We start from the raw sequence: 18,299 nt of genomic DNA on the forward strand, positions 1-18,299 counted from the left end.
TATTCAGATTAAGGACCCACCCGTGTTTTTAAAACAAGTTACTAAAACCTTTACCCTAACCAACATAATAGCAATGAAGGCGTGTGTGTGTGTGTGTAATATGGCAGAAAGTTTAAAAAATGAGAAGAAAGGTGGTTAGTGCTGAAGTATCATACTTCACAAATTTAGTAACTTTAATCTACTTCAGGTAATAAACTTGTGCTAGTTTTCCTTTGCATGTAGTTATGTTGTCTGGAAAATCCAAACCCTGGGGAGGAAAAGTGTTAGTAGCAGCCTGGTTATTTGTCCTTTGGCCTTTGTCACAAGGTCAGTTCATGGATTCCTAGGGCATATTCCCTGCATTTTCCACAGAACTGGTCTGTAGGGATTAGGGAACAATCACTGAAGTTCATTTACAGGTAGACAAATGTAGGCTGGTGAATGAAACAACCTGAAGTTCAGGAAAGAGCAACTGAAATGACTAGTTCTTTCCTTAGGGGCGCACACAGAAAGAGGTTCTGAAAACTACTTCGGCTAGGTAGTAACACAGAAGCCCAGGCTATTATCTCACCCCTGATTAAAAAGATTTGTTTTCTATGGAGTGTTTTCCAGCCATGATCCAATGGCATGAGTTGGGACAAAATAGGAGTAGAGGTTATTACAGGACTATAGAAAAGTGTTGCCACAGGATTTGTTCTTGCTGTCAGTATATACAATATACTGTTCAACTATTACAGTAAGAATATGAAGTCACAGGTGTCCACACTTAAAGTTGCATTAGACATCTTGTAAAAGTGAAAACAGAATCTAAGTACTTCTGTTCTACATGCAATAGATTTTCCACTGCATGTTTCTTTGGTGTTTGAGTAAGTTTTTTTGCAACTATATCCACACACACACACACACACCGTTACAGAATTGCACTGCATGGAAAAACCTGAGATTTCTTAGTGGGAAATAAATGACTAGAAGGAAAAAATATTTTATTGTTTTCTACTACTGCTAACAGCTCTGTAAAGACTTTATTACTATTTTACAAGCGAATTCTGTTTTGAAATTACTTTTAAGCTTACAAGGATTCAGAAATTCAAAATAGTCTTGATTTTAAAATAGCAAAATTCATCTAAACAAAGGCTGCAAATGAGTTTATACATCCAGATTTGTCTAATTCAGAGGTAAGTGTCTCAATCAGACTTAAAGGGGACAAGTGCAGTTTAATTACTTCTTAGCAAATGAAATTAAATTTTAAAATATAAGCAGCATGTGATATGTTGACAATTTTTGAAGTGAGTAGTTTCCAGAAACCATGACTGCATTGCACAAAGTAACATGAAGGCTACTTTTTCTAATGGTGGTACAGGAAAAAAAACATACTTTACTTTAAAAAGGAAAGAATAAGGTGATATGATCATTTGAATAGTAGAATTGTGTCTCTTGCTATATCATTAAATAGCAACAAATGACTGCAACAAGTAATCAGACCATCAGTAGATCCCTGCACCGATGCCAAATTTGTATCCAAGCTGTATCCACAAATATGAGTAGTGGTTATCTGCAGATGTGGGTACCCAAGGATATAAAGTGAATATCCATGGATATGCAGGGCTCTACCCAGAGAAAATGGATTTTATAAATAATGGGAAAGGGAATAAAACCAAAAATGTTTCCTTTTAAAAAAATGTTCAGCTAGAACATCCATCCCATAAAGGCCTCCATGTTTTAGCAGCTCACAAATCACAGGAGACTAGGGCTGTACTGTTGAGTCATCAATGCAACATGCCCCTTCTAACTTCAATTGTTTTAAAATATTTCATTTATCCATAAAATCCATTCTTCAGTAGTAGCACCAGAAGGCAATTTCAATTAAAGTCAAAACACTTCCACAACTAAAATGAAATATAAATTCTGCTTGATAAGTTGATTTTATAGTTACTTATGGATCCATTTCAGGGATATGAGGCTCCCTATTTTGCCTCTGCACAAACTACCTGTATCATGGGCCACAGCAAGAGAGAATGAAGCTTCCTAGCCAGGTAGGCACTGGGAGGAGCATTGGCTTCCCACTCCAGTGAGCCAGCCAGAAGCGCTGAGGAGGAGGAAAGGTGATGTAAGATGAATTAGAAGGCTGGTGTAGCTTACATCTCCCATGCAGTGAAGAGGAAGCAGGGGACCATACTGCAACTTTTAGTAACAATATGGCATCAGTTCCCAGGTTAGTGCAGTTACATGCTGCCCATTACTCAGAGCATCTTGCAAGCAGCCAGTCTAGCCCTAAGTCAAAATCTCTTGAGGCACACACAATAGCTTGTTTGGAACCCAGTCTTGGGCACTCTATTGCATGGTATATGTACATACTAAACTCCATATTTGATAGGAACATTTTCATATAGTAAGAAAATATTTAAGAAGCAATTTTCAACTGATTATTAAAAAGGACAAAAGTTAAAATTGCATTATTGACAGATCCTCAGTTCTTTGCATTTCCCTCAGTTTGGAGGGTGAAGGTAAACTAGTTTATTTATAGTCCATTTCACTTGCTTTATGCCACAGTTTTCTCTTTACCCAATACTACAGAGGAACATCCAGATAAAGATACTGAAATTATTTCTATTTCATTTGGCAATTAAAAAAAAACCTGGATATTGGGTCTAAAACTACTTGTAAGAGCTCATTCAGGTAAATCTCCCTTAAGCTATGTCTACACTGTAGCCTTCTGGAAAAGCTTATGCAAGTGAAGCATGGAGTGGAATTTTGCTGCACTTCATTTGCATTATTAGCCATTTTTGCACAAAAGGCTGTGTGCAAAAAGGAGCTTTGTAGATGGATCCTTTTTGTGCAAGAGGATTTTTTGCACAAAAAGGGCTGATAATTAATTATGCAAATGAAGCACTGCAATATTCCACTGCTTCATTTGCATAAGCTTTTTTGGAAGAAGGCTACAGTGTAGATGTAGCCTTATTGTGACTTCACAGTAATACTTCTGCAGTGCAAGAGCAATGTAGCACATTAAGTGTTTGGAATTTATTGCAAAGATCATAACTAAGCTTTTTTCCCCCTGTTCATATCAAAATAGTTAATATGCATCCCATAGCAAGTAGCTTAGATCTACACATTTCTTGGCTTGATGAATTATAGACATTGCAGCAGTTTGTAGAAACAAGCCATATTCACTTGTGGACAAACATCAAAGGGAAGAGCACTTTAAAATGGTATCTGCTATGAGTCATGCAACAGAGTCAAAGATATAGGTCACTTCCATATTAAGTCTGTTAGTTTAATGTAAGAATCAAATGACTAGCTGGTACACTCGGTCTGCAGAATTATAGTGTAAGGACTTCAGGAATGTATATGAGGTTCTGCAGGAGCGGAGAACCCACTACAGTTAGTTTTCAGTAGTTGATGTGTCTGCTAATACAGGGTCTGATCCAGCATATCCAAGTCCATGGAAGCCTTGCCACCCACTTCAAAGGGCTTTGGATCATGCCCATAGACTGAAACTGTGGTTCTGCTGAAGTTAATGACAAAACTTCCATTGACTTCAGGGGACTAAGGATTTCTAGAGCTCTGTAAATCTACAGCTATCTGCTTTATAACCTCAGATGTGGATATTCACAAGTCATTTTGTACAAATATTAACTTTCCTTTGTTTGATACAAAATTTGTATCTAAACCTCTGCAAAAATCTGCATCTGTAGCTGTCACTCATTTTTTGCAGCTATGGATACCAATTTTATATCAGGACTAAGGATTTCACCCAAGTCTACAGTAGTGTTTCAATTTTTTTTACGAAGTACCCCCCTTTAAAAAAAAAGTACCCTCAGTGCCTACAGTTTGACAATTTTTTTTCCCCTACCATTGCAACTCATTTGTTTAAACAACTTAATAGCTGGATGGGTGATGAAATTTTTGGGTGTAAAAAGTACAAAAATAATAAAAGCATTAAAACAAACAAATATTCAGTTCTTTCCAAGTTTCAGGTGTGTTGATGTACCCTTCAGACTTCTCTCAAGTACCCTAAGGCTATGTCTACACTTCCCCTGTCTTTTGCAAATTTGCAAGTGAGGTGAAGAATGGAATATTGTCATGCCTCATTTGCATAATTAATTAGGCTCCATTTTTGTGCAAGAGGGGGTTTTTGTGAAAAAGGAGCCATATAGACAGCTCCTTTTTGAGCAAAAGCCTCTTGCGCAAAACTGGACCCTAATTAATTATGCAAATGAGGCATGGCACTATCCACACTTCCTCATTTGCATATTTTTGCGCAAAATGGGGGTAGTGTAGACATAGCCAAAGGGTACTCATACCATTGGTTGAGAAACACTGGTCTACAGCACTCTCAAACATTCCAGTAGGGTCAGTTGCTAGCCAACTAGGAGAGGGCGCTTTTAAATGATGCTCAGTATCCAGACAACCCCTGGAAGTACTCATCTGAAGAAGTGGGTTGTACCCATGAAAGCTCATGATACCATCTACAGGTTTAGTTAGTTTTTAAGGTACTGCAAGACTATTTGTTGCTTTTCAAGTTTTTTCAGAAGAAATTATATTGAAGTAGCAACAGATAAATACTGGGCACTCAGTTTGTATCAAATGAGGTATCACGTGATGGGACACATTATGCTTCAGAGAATAAATGAGGATTCCATTTTAATTTAGTGTTTGGCATGAACTGGGTTTACCAAGTAAGTCCCAAAAGGCTGAACTGTAAAGATACTAAGATGTATGTTCTAAACAGTTTCCTTATTGTAAATGGTTATGTTACCACTTACAGGAGTTTTCAGATACCATTTTAATAATGTTCTTAAGGGAAGGGAAGTAAAAAAATGCAAGAAGAGATCAGGTTGAACCTTTCTAGTTCGACACCTTGGGACCTGACCAATGCTGAACCAGAGAATTTGCCGAAGCACGGGAGGTCAATATTGTCTAGCAGCATTACCGACCCTTTCACTGCTTATTGGGCTCTTAGACATTTTTTGGCCAATTATAGCTAAATACCAGCACAGAACACAGAGCCAGGACTAGTGGCTATAAACAAACTTCATTGAGACTGGGGGATGCTTGGCCACACCCATGATAAGTGAACATCTGGCTAACTGAAAACATGTCAGACCACAGATGTTGCCAGACCAGAAAGTGCTGGACTAGAAAGACTCAACCTGTATTGACATGAGTCCAAACAGGGTAACTGCTGTTGCACAGCACTTTTAAAAGCTATATGACTTTTTAAAATAGAGGATTTTTCATGGGCTTGAAGCAGGAGGTTTGAAGATACCAATCTTACGTAAATATCGGACAAGGAATGGCACAGAAACTAAAGTAATGCTGATTCGGACCGGAGCAAACACTTTGTGAATAGCATAAGCCAACACAAATGTGCTTGTACCAGCAGCCATTTTGGATTGCACCAATGCTTCACTGAATCCAAGCTTTAAGAGAACTGCAGTCATGTCCACGCCACTGGGGAGGAAAAAAAAAAATTGTAATTTTTTAAAAAGGAATTTCAGAAAGTGGTACCAAATCCCTTAGGTCAGTAAAGAGATCTTTTGTCTCACTTAGGACAATCTGGGTATGCATGCTCTTGTTCCCCAACTAAACACCTACCTTTAGTTATAGCTGAACAGTAGTAAAGTTTACATCATCACTTAAAAAGCAGTTTAACTATGTGCCAGATTCTGATCTAACACAATGGATGAGTTTTTAAAAATGGAGCCACTCTCTCTAACATTAGATGCCAGTTTTTTCTGAAGATTCAAGAGGCCGATGGTATTTGACAGTTCCTTTTTTTATGTAAATCACAATCCTGAAGAACAGATGCATTAAGAAATTAAAATGACAATACACTAAACTGTGATTTACTTAGAGGCACTATCAACTAGAAGTCTAATCAATTAAACTGTAATGTGAGAGATTACATTGATCTCTGTGCCCTACCATAACTCTCAGCCAATTTTTGTGGTTTTACAATTTTTTAAAAATGTTTGTATTTTCCCTTCCCAATTACTCTGTGAAAGGTCCACACAAAATAGAGAAATTGACTACACACATGGTGCTATCAAATGCACAGTGTAATATTTTCCCCTCTTCACTGCTTTACAGTGATATAGTTCAGGATCACCCCAATAGTCAGAGATGCCCCTTTACAATTAAAAATATAGAAATGTAGGGTTTTAAGGGATCTCAAACAGGCATTTTCCTAATCTGTTTTTAAAGATCTCCAATGACAAGGACTCTGCTGCCTCCCTACTAGGTAAGGCCCCTGCTCTGTATCAATAAATCTGACAGAGTAAGACAACAACATTCCCATACGTAAATCTGAAAGTTCACTAATGAATGAATAAGAAGGCTGCTTGAATGCAGAATCACTCATGTAAAAACAGACCAAAGGAAAGAAAGAGGGACTTGTCTTCTACTCCTGCCATCTATCAGTCCTGCACACATTGCAAACACACAAGCCACAACTATTTTCAATTGTCTAGAATAAAGGGTGGATAAAATTCCATGAATTTTAAGGGAAAAAAAATAGTTTTAAAAATGTAATTCATCAATAAAATACTAAATTTCTCATTTAAAAATAACAGTTACAATTCAATTTTATTGTAAACATGCCACACATACACTTGCAGTCTCATAAAAATGATTTAATGGCTCTAGTCTGTCCAGCCTAACAACCAGCTCTTGCTTTTTGAAAGTTCTGGGCTTTCAATTTCTGTTAGTCTGCTGAGAAACATGTGCAAAGACAGACACAGGCTGCATAGGATTGTTTTTGTTCTGTGCTAATGTGGTGGTGAACCCAGGCCAAGTTAAGACACTGTCTAAAGATAGAAGCAGCATAGAAAGGAACATGGGAGTGGATGTAAAGGAAAAAGGAAGACATTATTCAGCACATACATAGCTTTCTACAGTCTCTACACTTTTGCCACAAAAAAACTTCTTAGCTTCCGGGTGTAAGAGAGACCGTAACTGGGAAGAAATTTGAAGAAATTTGTTCCCTGGGTAAAAAAGGAAAATGTGTCAAGTGTATGCAGTGCAAGATGACGATGCAGCATCTAGCTGTAAGAATGAAACATCATAAGGAAAACTGCTTATTGGGAGAAAATGATGTGGACGAAGACGTGGCTATGTCCGAAGAACAATGTGGATCAATTATGCAATGCATCATTCTTCAAGACTGTCTTTTAGTACAAGTGTGATTTAACAAGTAAATTCCCAAGCGGTTTGCTATGTTGGATGTTGCTAGAAAAAAGTTTAGCCTACCTAATCTTTATGGCTTGATTAGTTAACTAGGTTTAGAACCTTATCACATACGGAAAGCTACAGTAAGATAAATCTAGAGTTGCCAGTGGTCACAAAGTGTCATTTTTTTATTTTATATTACATGCCCCTTATTTTGGAACATCATGGTCACAGACCATAATGCTGATGCCATAAGTGTTTTCCTATTTTACTTCTGCATAACTCAGCTTTCCCAAAGGAACCCCATCATATAGTTATTTTAAGTAGGGCTTATTCCAAAATTAAATCACTTTAAGCAGAGTCTTGGCTGGCAGTGAGCCAGCTCCCCACAAGCATTGGCTCCCACCTGCTCCCCCGCAGCATCCCCTGGGAGCCAGCTCCCCCACGTGGACAAAGAGCCTGTATGTAACCATGAAGGTTAATCCATGAACCCAGGCTCATCAGTTAACCATGTACACGGTTACACTTTCACATCCCTAGTTCTTACTATTCCTAACGTACTGCTACTGCATCTACAGCTTGACACAGGTAATAAGTATTATGTGCAATCTTAAAAAAAAAAATTACACAAATTATACCCTCTTAGATGTTGTAAAAAATGCTGTAAGTTAGCATGTTTTAGTGATCAGATTTGCACCATTGTTTGAAAAAAAAAAGTGAAGATGTATCAGTGGGAAACTTGATTTACATCAATGTGGGGTTTTTTAATCAATCCACCCTGCTAGAATAGGCTTTACATTCTGGAATGTTTCCCAAACGACAATGCAATTGTCCACTTTTCCTCACTACAATGTTCATACTTGGCCATATACAATTAGAGCTAACAGGATTTGATTTACTTCCTTTGCCACTGGTAAATGTCAATTTCACCTGCCACAGAAATCAGCAACAACAAAACATCCCATCAACAGCTGGCAAGTGCACCTGCAGGAATCTGACTTCACTGGCTCCACAGCTGTGCAGAGAGCTCTCTGCAGCCCTGGTGACTCATTCCCTGGCAAGGAGTACAGGGGTCATCCCTGGGCAGGAGCCATTCAGTAGCTGGATGGCATCACCCCGTAGTGGGGGACTCCTCCTCCTTACGGCTCTGGCAGAAGATCTCTGCTTTGCCAAGCCAGGATCATAGCCTCTCCTGCACCTTGTGCCCTCATCTCAGACCTCTCAACCACATAAGGAGCCCCTTGCAGCCTTGCTGGCAGGGCTACCCTAGCCCCACTCCCCCTTTGTTTCCCCACAAACATAAACATTAAAATAGTTAAAAAATAAAAGCTTAAAAAAAATCAACATTAAATGTCAAACATACACAAAAAAGATTGAATTTTGCTGTGCTTACACCGTAATGGTGCATTAACTGTTTTGTAATGCTGGAGTTACGTTTGTGCAGTGCTGCCCTCATGTGCTCTGTTCCTGTAAACAATTATGTACATTTCTAAAAACAGGACAGGAGCCCACCAAAAGCCACTTCTCTCCCCCCTCCATGGCTGTTCCCCTTCTGCTTTTTTTTTTAAATCCAATCCTGTATTTGTTTTCATCTTTCTGTTCCTTCGGCAGTTTTAGCAAAATTCTTTGAAGGAACAGCCTAAGATATTCTTTTGCTCTCCTTTTGCATGCAGGTCCTGAGTAGATCTCCAGGGTAGTCAGGGTTGAATTTACACTTACTGTGCCCCTAGGCATAGTACCTTTGCCCTCCCCCCTACAGATGGCCTTCAAGTTTTCTGTAAGGGGAGGGAAGGGAAGGGAAGGGAAGGGAAGGGGGAGAGAGAGAGAGAGAGGGAGAGAAGGAAGGAAGGAAGGAAAAAAAAAAACTTTAACCCACTTAATTTTTAGGCACCTCTGGAACCCTGGTGCTCCTCCACATGTGCCTACTGTACTCAATTGGAAATCCAGCCCTGAAGGCATTCACTTTATTTTTGGATACAATTCTGTTTTTATCTGATTTATATTCAAAATTAAAACAGTGTTTCTCAAAGTGGTGCGTGGACCCATTCTGAGAAAGCTGCTACCGGGCCGCTCTTACTTGTTTACCTCCGGGCTCTGCAGCCACAGAGCCTCACAGCTCCCATTGGTTGCAGTTTGCCATTTTCGGCCAAGGGGAGATGCAGGAAGCAACAGCCCGGGTCACGTTGCTTCCCTCAGGTCCCCTTGACTGCAAACGGAGAACCACAGCCAATGGGAGCCTTCTGTGGCTGCAGAGCCAGTACGTAAACAAATCGGAGCAGCCCTCTAGCAGCTCTCTCCTAGTGGGTCCAGGGAACACTTTGAGAAATACTGAATTAAACACACAAAAATCTTCAGCTCCAGCACACAGCATGGCTCTCATATCTACACAGACCACACCAGTGTTTCATTAAAATAGCCTGTCTCCAGAACATGAACATAAACTCCCTTCTGGATGGCTGCATGGGCACATTCCCCATCCTTCATGCCCCCAAGTGGAGAGCAAGGTACATTTTAAATGCAGCTCTACTTTTGTTTGTCTCTATACAGACTGGTCCCAAATCAGCAACCGCTTCATACACGGATTTTCAACTGAATGCCATAAGACTTCTGCATACAGAGCTGACACAGTATTGGGCCCTGACTAGCCTCAGAAGTTAAATAGTACTAAAAAATTCCATGCCTGCTTGATATATTATATACAAGATTACCCAAGCCCAGAAAGTCTTCAAGCGAAACCATACCTTGAAACAGCCAAGTAGAATATTCCCAAAGACATTAATGAAATTCCAATGTGGAATGAAACCCCTACAGCACCGTATTCTTTAAAAACTTTTTTCAGCTGCTGGGATTTGTTGGGTTTCTTCTCATCCTCATCACTTGGATCTGTGATCTCCTTTCCAGGGGATCTACTTGTGTCCTATACAAAAAGAAAATGATGATTTAGAATGAACACTCACATGACACACAGTGTCCAGGTTCCAGTTAATTGATCACGCTTCTTGTTGAGAAACAAAACAGAACACAAGATTCTACTCCGTGCTGTTCTCAGCTTCTTTAGATAGTGGGGCAAACAGAGATGCATAGGATCAGGTGTAATTTACTCTATGAAAGAATGGCCACTTGAGCCATTAACCCAGTCTTAAGGGGTGCATTGAGCTCTGTGTGGACCCAGCGCTGGGGCAAAGTTTTCCATTACAAAAACCACAGACAATATGATCCTGAAACTGACTCAGTTCAGGTAGAGCTCCATCCACAGAGTCACTTGTAGGATAGGATTCTTAGTTTTCACTAGAGTAATTCAGCTTTGTACCTCAGGTCTCAGCCACCTGACACAGATCCTTAAAGAGCACTGTATCACCAAGTGACTGATAACCCAGAAAGCACATTTGACAGAAGTCAGCTTAAAATAACCCTGAATAAGGCTCAACATTTATAAGCTCTTATAAATCACGTTCTGTGCATTAGCAACAAAAAGAGAAGGAATGTGGGGATTATTAACATAGCTTGGTAGAAACAAGCAGCACAGTTCTCTTGTAGTAAAAATGCCGCTCCAGCGGCAGCAGCAGCAGCAGCAAATGCAGATACACTAGCACTGGTCTGGCAGCCTGATCTCACAAAAAGATTTCTGTCATAACCGTTGGGGAACCCACTTCATTTCTCTTGGCATTTCTATAACAGAATAAGGTTTAAAAATAGAACTGTCATATTAAAAGTATGTTTCAAAGCAGCCAAATGCTAACCGGGCACACAAAGCAGTTGGTATGCCTCTGCTTCTAAATCTGACACAGTCATGCCTTAACCCCGGAGGAAATATTGGCCAAGGCAAAAGGGAAAACTTTGGGACCCAGACAACTGGACAGACAAAAGGATTCCCTTCTCTTTGATTTATATAAGTAGTGATGCTCGTCTGCTACCCACTGAGATTGGAGCCCACTATTTATCTACAGCAGAGACAGTGCCACTTGATGCTTCCCACCAGTCAATGTTTCTCAAATCCTGACCTGAACAGAGGGGAGAGTATTTCAGTTTCCTTTGCCCATTCCGTCTTTTCATTCTCTCAGACTGCCAATAAGTGGGCTCTGCTAAGCTCCACATTCTACTGTATATTCTTTCAATTTACAGTGCTAAAGGGCATCTCATACAGTCTGGAAGGGATTCTTAGTATCTCTAGGTTCATTTTACCAAAGCCAGCTCGGCAAAATGAAAATCACAGGATCTAAGATTTAGTATGTTCCTGTAGTGCAAGTGGCTTCTATTTCTTTCAATTTTGCTCTTACTAATCTAGGGCACTAGACTATATTGAGGCAGTTTTTGAACCAGTATTGGCAGTGAGGAAGAGATTAAGCCATGTTAGCCACTGTTTATTATCAATATCCAGTATGGTCATGCCCAGTATTCTACTTTTAGTAAAGAAAGCTGAGAGAACAATTTTTTTCTATAACTTCTCTGCTAGAAAGTCTACATATGTGGGGGAATAGTCCTGTTATTATGAGACATTTTCCTGGCTTTTATACTACCCTGATAAAATGGGTTAGTGAAAGGATCTGAGTCCCTGCTCCCGCTTCTTTTACCAACAGGCCTCCCCTTCCATTCTCCTGTGTGGAAGAGTCCTCATAACCACAACAAAGCTGGCCCCAGGATTTCTGGGGACTCAACCCCATGTTACTCTGCTCTGTGGCATGGAGTCTTCACAAACTGTCTCTGAGATGTAAGGGCAGTTCACAATCTGTTCCTTTTAGGCCCCAGGCCTCCTGAGGCCCTGGCTGTACCACAAGGATGCTGGAATTCAGATACTTGCTCTGGGTGGTAGAACTATTCTCCCAAATGTCAGACCCTCCCCCGCCCCAGTCTGGCCTGCAAGGCCTCTTGGGTGGTTTAGTTGCCCTGTGCTAGGCCTCTCTCCAAGGATCCCCCCTGCTGCTCAACACCCACAGCTCCAGCATGCTCCAGCTCTATTCTCTGCTACTCTGCCTCCAGCTCCTGGGCTGCTTCTCTGACCCCTCTGGCTCTGTGGCTGCAACCCTGCTCCCAGCATGAATCTGCTCCAGGGCTGTGTGTCTGGCTTTCTCTGGCTGGCATAGCTCTGTTCCCCAGCTGAGCTCAGGCACATGCCTGCTTAGCTCAGCCCCACTCTGTCTGACCCAGAAAATTTCACTTTGCAAAGAGAATGCGACTCTTCTCAGTCTCCTCACTCCCTGATTGACAGGGTGGGTAGGCCAATAAGACTGACCCAGAACATTGGCATCTTCCCATTGTCAATGGGCTGTCAGTCTCAGGATACTGATTTCTCATACACCCTTCCTTTTGATACTGGGAGCTAACCAACCAACCCATCTCCCCAAGTTTTAGTAAGGGGCTTACAGCCCCCTTTCATCTATTTTTCTTGGTCCCAGGGAGTCCTGTTAGACCAGAAATCAACCCACCAGAACAAAGGCACTCAATCCTGGTCATATCTCTGATTGATGAATTGGGGCCGCACTGAGGGCAGATCCATATTCATGAAATTTTATTTCAGATTATTATTCTGAGACAAGAAAATTGAGTGTTTACTTTTAGAATCCATCCCGCAGAAATGCAATGAATTAAAAAAATCATGAGACACAAGCATCTGTAGTTATATGTTCCTTAGCAATGCCTATAAGAAAAACAAACTGTATTAAGAATAAGAAAGGGTCTTGAAGAAGGGTCTGAAATAAGATTGTTATATCTAATAAAAGAAAAATACATATGGCTAACAACATGCAGATTGTGGGTGGTCTGAGGCAGAAGAGAAAGAAGCTTGTGTCAAGAGCTTAAGTAATGGTCATTGGCTCTCATTCAGTTCTCAAGGCATTGCTATCTGCAGCATTTCTGGTTAAAACAGAAAAATTAAATCCATCATTTCCTATTTTTCAGAGGCACTGCACACTGGAACCCCCATTGATTGGTCCTTACTGATGAAAAGCACCTCTGAAAAACCAAAGAGATGTGTTATTTATGGTTTATAACTAACTAGGCCATAAAAATTAACCTGGAGCTGAACCTTCACATTTAGCAATCCTGGCACAAACAAGTTTAAAAAAAAAAAAAAAAACCCCAACACACGAACACCAAAAGAGAGAGAGAGAAAAATTCCAGACACTCACATACATTTCACACAAATTATGGAATTTTAAAACATTGCACATTTTGTTCGAACACGCTCATGTTGTATTTCTAACCAAGGCCACTCCTATATTTTTTAAAGTTACATGTACTGAACACTGAAAATATAGGTGCAGCTAACTAAGGAGCACTTCCATACTCTGTCTTTGAACTGAAATAAGGAAGAGGCCTTTAGTCCCCAAGCTCAGTACAGTTTTAATTGCCCTACCCAGTTTTAAGTATCCTAAGTGACTGGGCCTTTTTCATACATCTTGGGGAAATTATTCTGCAGGCTAACTGACATCACTGTCTGGAACATTCAGCCTAAACTTTCCAATTGAATGTCATCCATTTTCTCTTGTTTCTTAATAGTCACTACTGGGGTACTTGCAATCTTCTATAAAATTCAAAGTATGCAGTCAGCATATTGCAGGAAATGAGATTCCTTCTCCAGTATTTAATAAGAATATATGTGCGCACACTCCCCCACCCAACTCTCTTCTCTGCTTCAACACCTTTTGTTCCTAAAACCTATCATACAAAAACTTCAGGAACTTGACAACAAGTAATGTTTTTAGCCAGTGTGTGCAGACTAGGACACAATTCTTCTTAAAAAGGAAGTTGTTTTTAAACTACCTCTTAAAAATGTGTCTAGTCTGCGCAAGTTGGCAGCTATTACAACAATATAACTAGAAAGATTTGAAAAAACAACAAACAACTTCACATGGGATGGAATAAGAATATTTCCCTCCCTGTACCTTGCTGTGAAGCCATCTCCCCAAAGGAGACTCCTTGGCACCTTTATTCCCTCAATAAACTTTTACGATGGTGCAGAAAATTAACCCATTTGGGTCAGAAAGGGTGTATCTACATGGCATCGTTATTTCAAGATAACTAGTGTTATTTCAAAATAACAATGTGAGCGTCTACACCCGTGGTCCCCAACGCGGTGCCCGCAGGCGCCATGGCGCCCGCCGGGGGATTTCTGGGCGCCCACTGAAACATCTGGGTTGGCCCCGCCCCCGACGCGCGGCACACGCATGGTGCCGGCTCCAGGCACGGGATGCATAAGCGGCCCCTCCCCTGGGCGCGTGGCACATGCGCAGGGCCGGCCCGGGGCGCATGGGCAGCCCCAGCCCTGGCCCCAGGGCACATGAGCGGTGCCGGCCTGGGGTGCGTTGCCGGCCCCTGCCCCGGGCGCGCGGCACATGCGCAGTGCCACCCCCGGGCGCGCGGCTCGTGGGTGGCCCCGCCCCCGGGCGCCCGGCAGCCACGCAACGTTGGGGACCACTGGTCTACACAGACATTTTGTTATTTCAAAATAATTTTGAAATAACAGACTGCTTATTCCTAAATCTGTAAACCTCATTCTACGAGGAATAACGCCTATTCTGAAATAGCTATTTCGAAATAAGGTGTGTAGACGTTCCACTATTGCTATTCTGAAATAGAGCCCCAGGAAGCACTGGGGTGGAATAACCTAGAATGGCCCTGGTGAGGGGCTAACTCAAGATAGCACATCTACATTAGGAAAGCCTGCCTTGGACTAATTTTGAGGCTTCCTTGCAGTGTAGACGTGCTATTCGAAATAAACGATTTCTGAATAACTATTCCAGAACAGCTTGTTTTGAAATAAGTGCATAGTGTAGAGCAGCGGTCCCCAACCTTTCGTGGCTGTCGGGCATCCGGGGGCAGGCCGCTCACACGCCACGCTTCTGGGGGTGGGGCCACGCATGTGCCACGCACCCAGGGCAGGGGATGCCCACGCGCCATGGGACGGCACCACGCATGTGCCGCATGCCCGGTGGCGGGGCCAGCTCAGATATTTCGGGCACCGCGTTGGGGACCACTGGTGTAGAGGGATCCAAACACGGCAGAACCCGAGAACCGATGTAGCACACTGATTAGGTCCATCTAGCTAGCCCAGACACAGCTTCTTTTCCTCTCAGTGGGCAGTGCCCTCCCACTCCAGACCCCACGCATGACAACCCTTCACAAAGCACGAACGGACTGGAGGCGAGGAAGCCTGGGTGGCGTGTTCCTATGGACCCGGACACACGCTACAGAGAAGCGACGCTAAACCCACTCTGCGAGTTACTGCTGACTCAGCCTGAGTCACCCACACCCACCTTCCCGGAGCCGCTGCCGGGGAAGTTGCTGGCAGTTGCTTGCAGACTTATCTGGGGCTGCAGATGGCTGCATGCAGCGTCCTCTTGCACCTGCTGTTTGTAGCCGACACTCTGGCGGGGGGGCAAATAACCCGCCTCAGTAGCGCTGCAGCCAGCCCGGCTGCCGGGGTCAGCTGGGACAAGCAGCGCAGCAGCGGGCAGGAGGCGGAGGGGGTTTCGCCGCTCCGCCAGGAGGAGCCAGCTGCTGCCCTGCAGGAGGCTGGGTCGCTGCTGCCTCCTGCGCGGAGCCTTTCCTCCAGCCCGCACCTGGCCGCCTGGGCTCGGCAGGGCCCCCGCCGCTGCTCTCGGGCTGCGGCAGCCGCTGCCCACCTTGCTCCAGGCGATGCGGACCGTGGCTTGGAGCAGCGCTTCAGAGCCCAGCCACCGGCCTGCCCCAGGCGGGCCCAGGTGCACCAGCCAGGGCATTGCTGGAACAGGGGCCCGCGAGCCCGGCGAGGGAAGCAGCCCAGAGCCGCGGCCGGGCCCGCCCCAACCCAAGCACACTCCTCCTTAAAGGGACAGCGCCCTGGCCGAGGGAGCGGGACCGCAGCTCCTGGCAGCCTCCTCCCTCCGGCCCTGGCGCGGAGGAGCGAGAAGACACCTCCCCCCTCAGGACAGCCAGCCTAGCCTCCCGCTTCTTGGCTCCGCTTAATCCCCAGGGAACGTGTTGCAGATGGGGGCGGGCTCAGCCCAGCTCAGCCTAGACTAGGGTTGCCAGGTGTCCAGTTTTGAACTGGGCCCTCCAATATTTGCACTTTCTATTCAGGAAACAAACTGAGAAAATATAAATGTCCCGGATTTTCTAAATCAGATGTCATGTAGTTTGTGATGTAATGTCAAGTGTGCCCATAGTTTTGTTGAAACCATCTGGCAACCCTACTCTAGGCTGGCAGGGCTATTAGGCATCAGGCCAAAAAAGGCCAGGCTTGTGCACAGGTAGGAGGGGGTGCTGCTGAGTCAGCAGCTGGCTTGGCTCTCCCTGCACCTTAATGGGGAGTAGAGCACAAGACAGGGACTTGGCAGAAGGTGGTAATTAACTAGAGATACAGCTCAAGGGCTAACTGGGGCTATGTCTACACAGCAGGCTTCTTGTGCAGGAAGCTTTCTGTGGACGAGATCTTCCGCAAAAACTTCTTGCGCAGGACCGCGTCCACACTACAAAAGCACATTGCAAAAGTGATGCACTTTTGCGCAAGAGAGTGTCCAGACTGCATGGATGCTCTCTCACAAGAAAGCTCTGATTGCTATTCACAGAATAGCCACCAGAGCACCTATGCTTTTTTCGATTGGCTCTTTTTGCGCAAAAACCCCATTGCCCATCCACACACACCTTTTTGCGCAAGAACTCTTACACAAAAAGGAGTTATTCCTCATAGAGGAATACCTGCACTGCAAAACCCCTCAGTTCTTTTGATTTACTATAAATTTACTTATGCAAAAACGCACTTGAGGTGTGGACGCTCCATGGGTTTTTGTGCAAAAACCCTATAGTGTAGATGTAGCCTGGGTGAGTAGCCTTTCCCTCTGCCCCCACTTCTCCCACCCCTCCTGCTGCTAAAACTATAAAAGCAGACAGGAAGGACAGGCTAGGGAGGAGGGCAGAGCAGGTGAAGAAAGGCAGGAAGAGCTGTTAGTAATAAAACAGTACCCTGCTTGTAAAGGGTCCAAGGTCAGCAGGAGGCCATGCTTACTCCATAGAGTGAGGAGGGCTAAAAAGCACATCACCTGCCTTTTGGCAGAGGACAGCACCCCCCCTCATGGATCCGGAGGAGATGCATGGAAGGGCCAGAGCCTTCTACGTCAGTTTGTTGTCCCCGGATCCGACCAAAGCCAAGGCCTGCAGGGTGCTCTGGACGGAGCTCCCGACGGTCAGCATGGGTGACCGGGATCTGCTGGAGCTGCTTCTCACTCTGGCCAAGTTCTCAGAAGCCCTCCGTCTCATGCCCGTTAACAAAACTTTGGGCATGGACGGGCAGACTGTGGAGCTCTACCGCGTCTTCTGGGATGGCCTCGGCCCAGACCTCGTCACCGTCTGGGCCGAGTTCTTAGAGAGTAGGGTCCTCCCTCTGTTGTGCAGGCAGCCTTATTGCTGAAGAAGGGGGACCTCCGCGACCTTCAGAATTGGCGTCCCATCTCGCTCCTCAGCATGGATTATAAGGTTGTAGAAAAAGCCATGTCGCTGTGACTGCGGTCCGTCCTGGCGGACGTGATCCACCACGACCAGACCTACACTGTTCCAGGCCATAGCATCTTTGATCATTTGTTCTTGGTCCAGGATTTCTTGGATCCTGGATGTAGGGACGGTCTGTCGTTCACTCTCATGACCCTAGACCAGGAGAAGGTTTTTGACAGGGTGGACCATGGGTATCTCCTGGCACTCTGCAGGCCTTCAGCTTCAGACCCCATTTTGTGGGTTTTCTCTGGGTGCAGTATGCCCTCGCAGAGTGTTTGGTCAAGCTCAACTGGACCCTGACCGAGTCAGTCAGCTTCGGGCGGGGAGTACGTCAGGGGTGTCCACTGTTGGGCCAGCTGTACACTCTGGTGATCGAGTCCTTCCTCTGTCTCCTCCTTCGGAGGATGACAGGGTTGGTGCTTCAAGAGCCGGAGCTGTGGCTGGTTCTGTTGGCGTATGCCGATGACGTGCTCCTCGTGGTCCAGGACCCGGGCAACCTGGCGCGGGTGGAGGCCTGCCAAGAAATCCACTTGGCGGCCTCATTCGCCCGGGTCAACTGGGTCAAGAGCTTTGGCCTGGTGGTCAGGGTCGGGTGGCAGGCAGGCTCCCTCCCACCCGCGCTTCAGGCCATCAGGTGGAGCATGGGTCCACTGCTCTATCTGGGCATTTATTTATCTGCCATGCAT

At 44.2% G+C, this 18,299-nt stretch overlaps 1 protein-coding gene across 1 annotated transcript; it reads right to left on the reverse strand.

Moving 5' to 3' along the window:
• Window positions 1-945: 945 nt before the first annotated feature.
• MIMS2 (mitochondrial inner membrane structural 2) lies at window positions 946-16,021 on the reverse strand. Its single transcript, XM_014576693.3, has 3 exons — window positions 15,402-16,021; window positions 9,891-10,066; window positions 946-5,433 (listed from the first exon to the last, which is right to left on the reverse strand). Exons 1-3 carry the CDS (start codon window positions 15,864-15,866, stop codon window positions 5,217-5,219), a joined length of 858 nt encoding a protein of 285 aa, XP_014432179.2. The 5' UTR covers window positions 15,867-16,021; the 3' UTR covers window positions 946-5,216.
• Window positions 16,022-18,299: the final 2,278 nt, after the last annotated feature.

The sequence above is a fragment of the Pelodiscus sinensis genome, chromosome 17 (genome assembly GCF_052426305.1).
Source record: "Pelodiscus sinensis isolate ZL-2025 chromosome 17, ASM5242630v1, whole genome shotgun sequence".
NCBI lineage: Eukaryota > Metazoa > Chordata > Testudines > Trionychidae > Pelodiscus > Pelodiscus sinensis.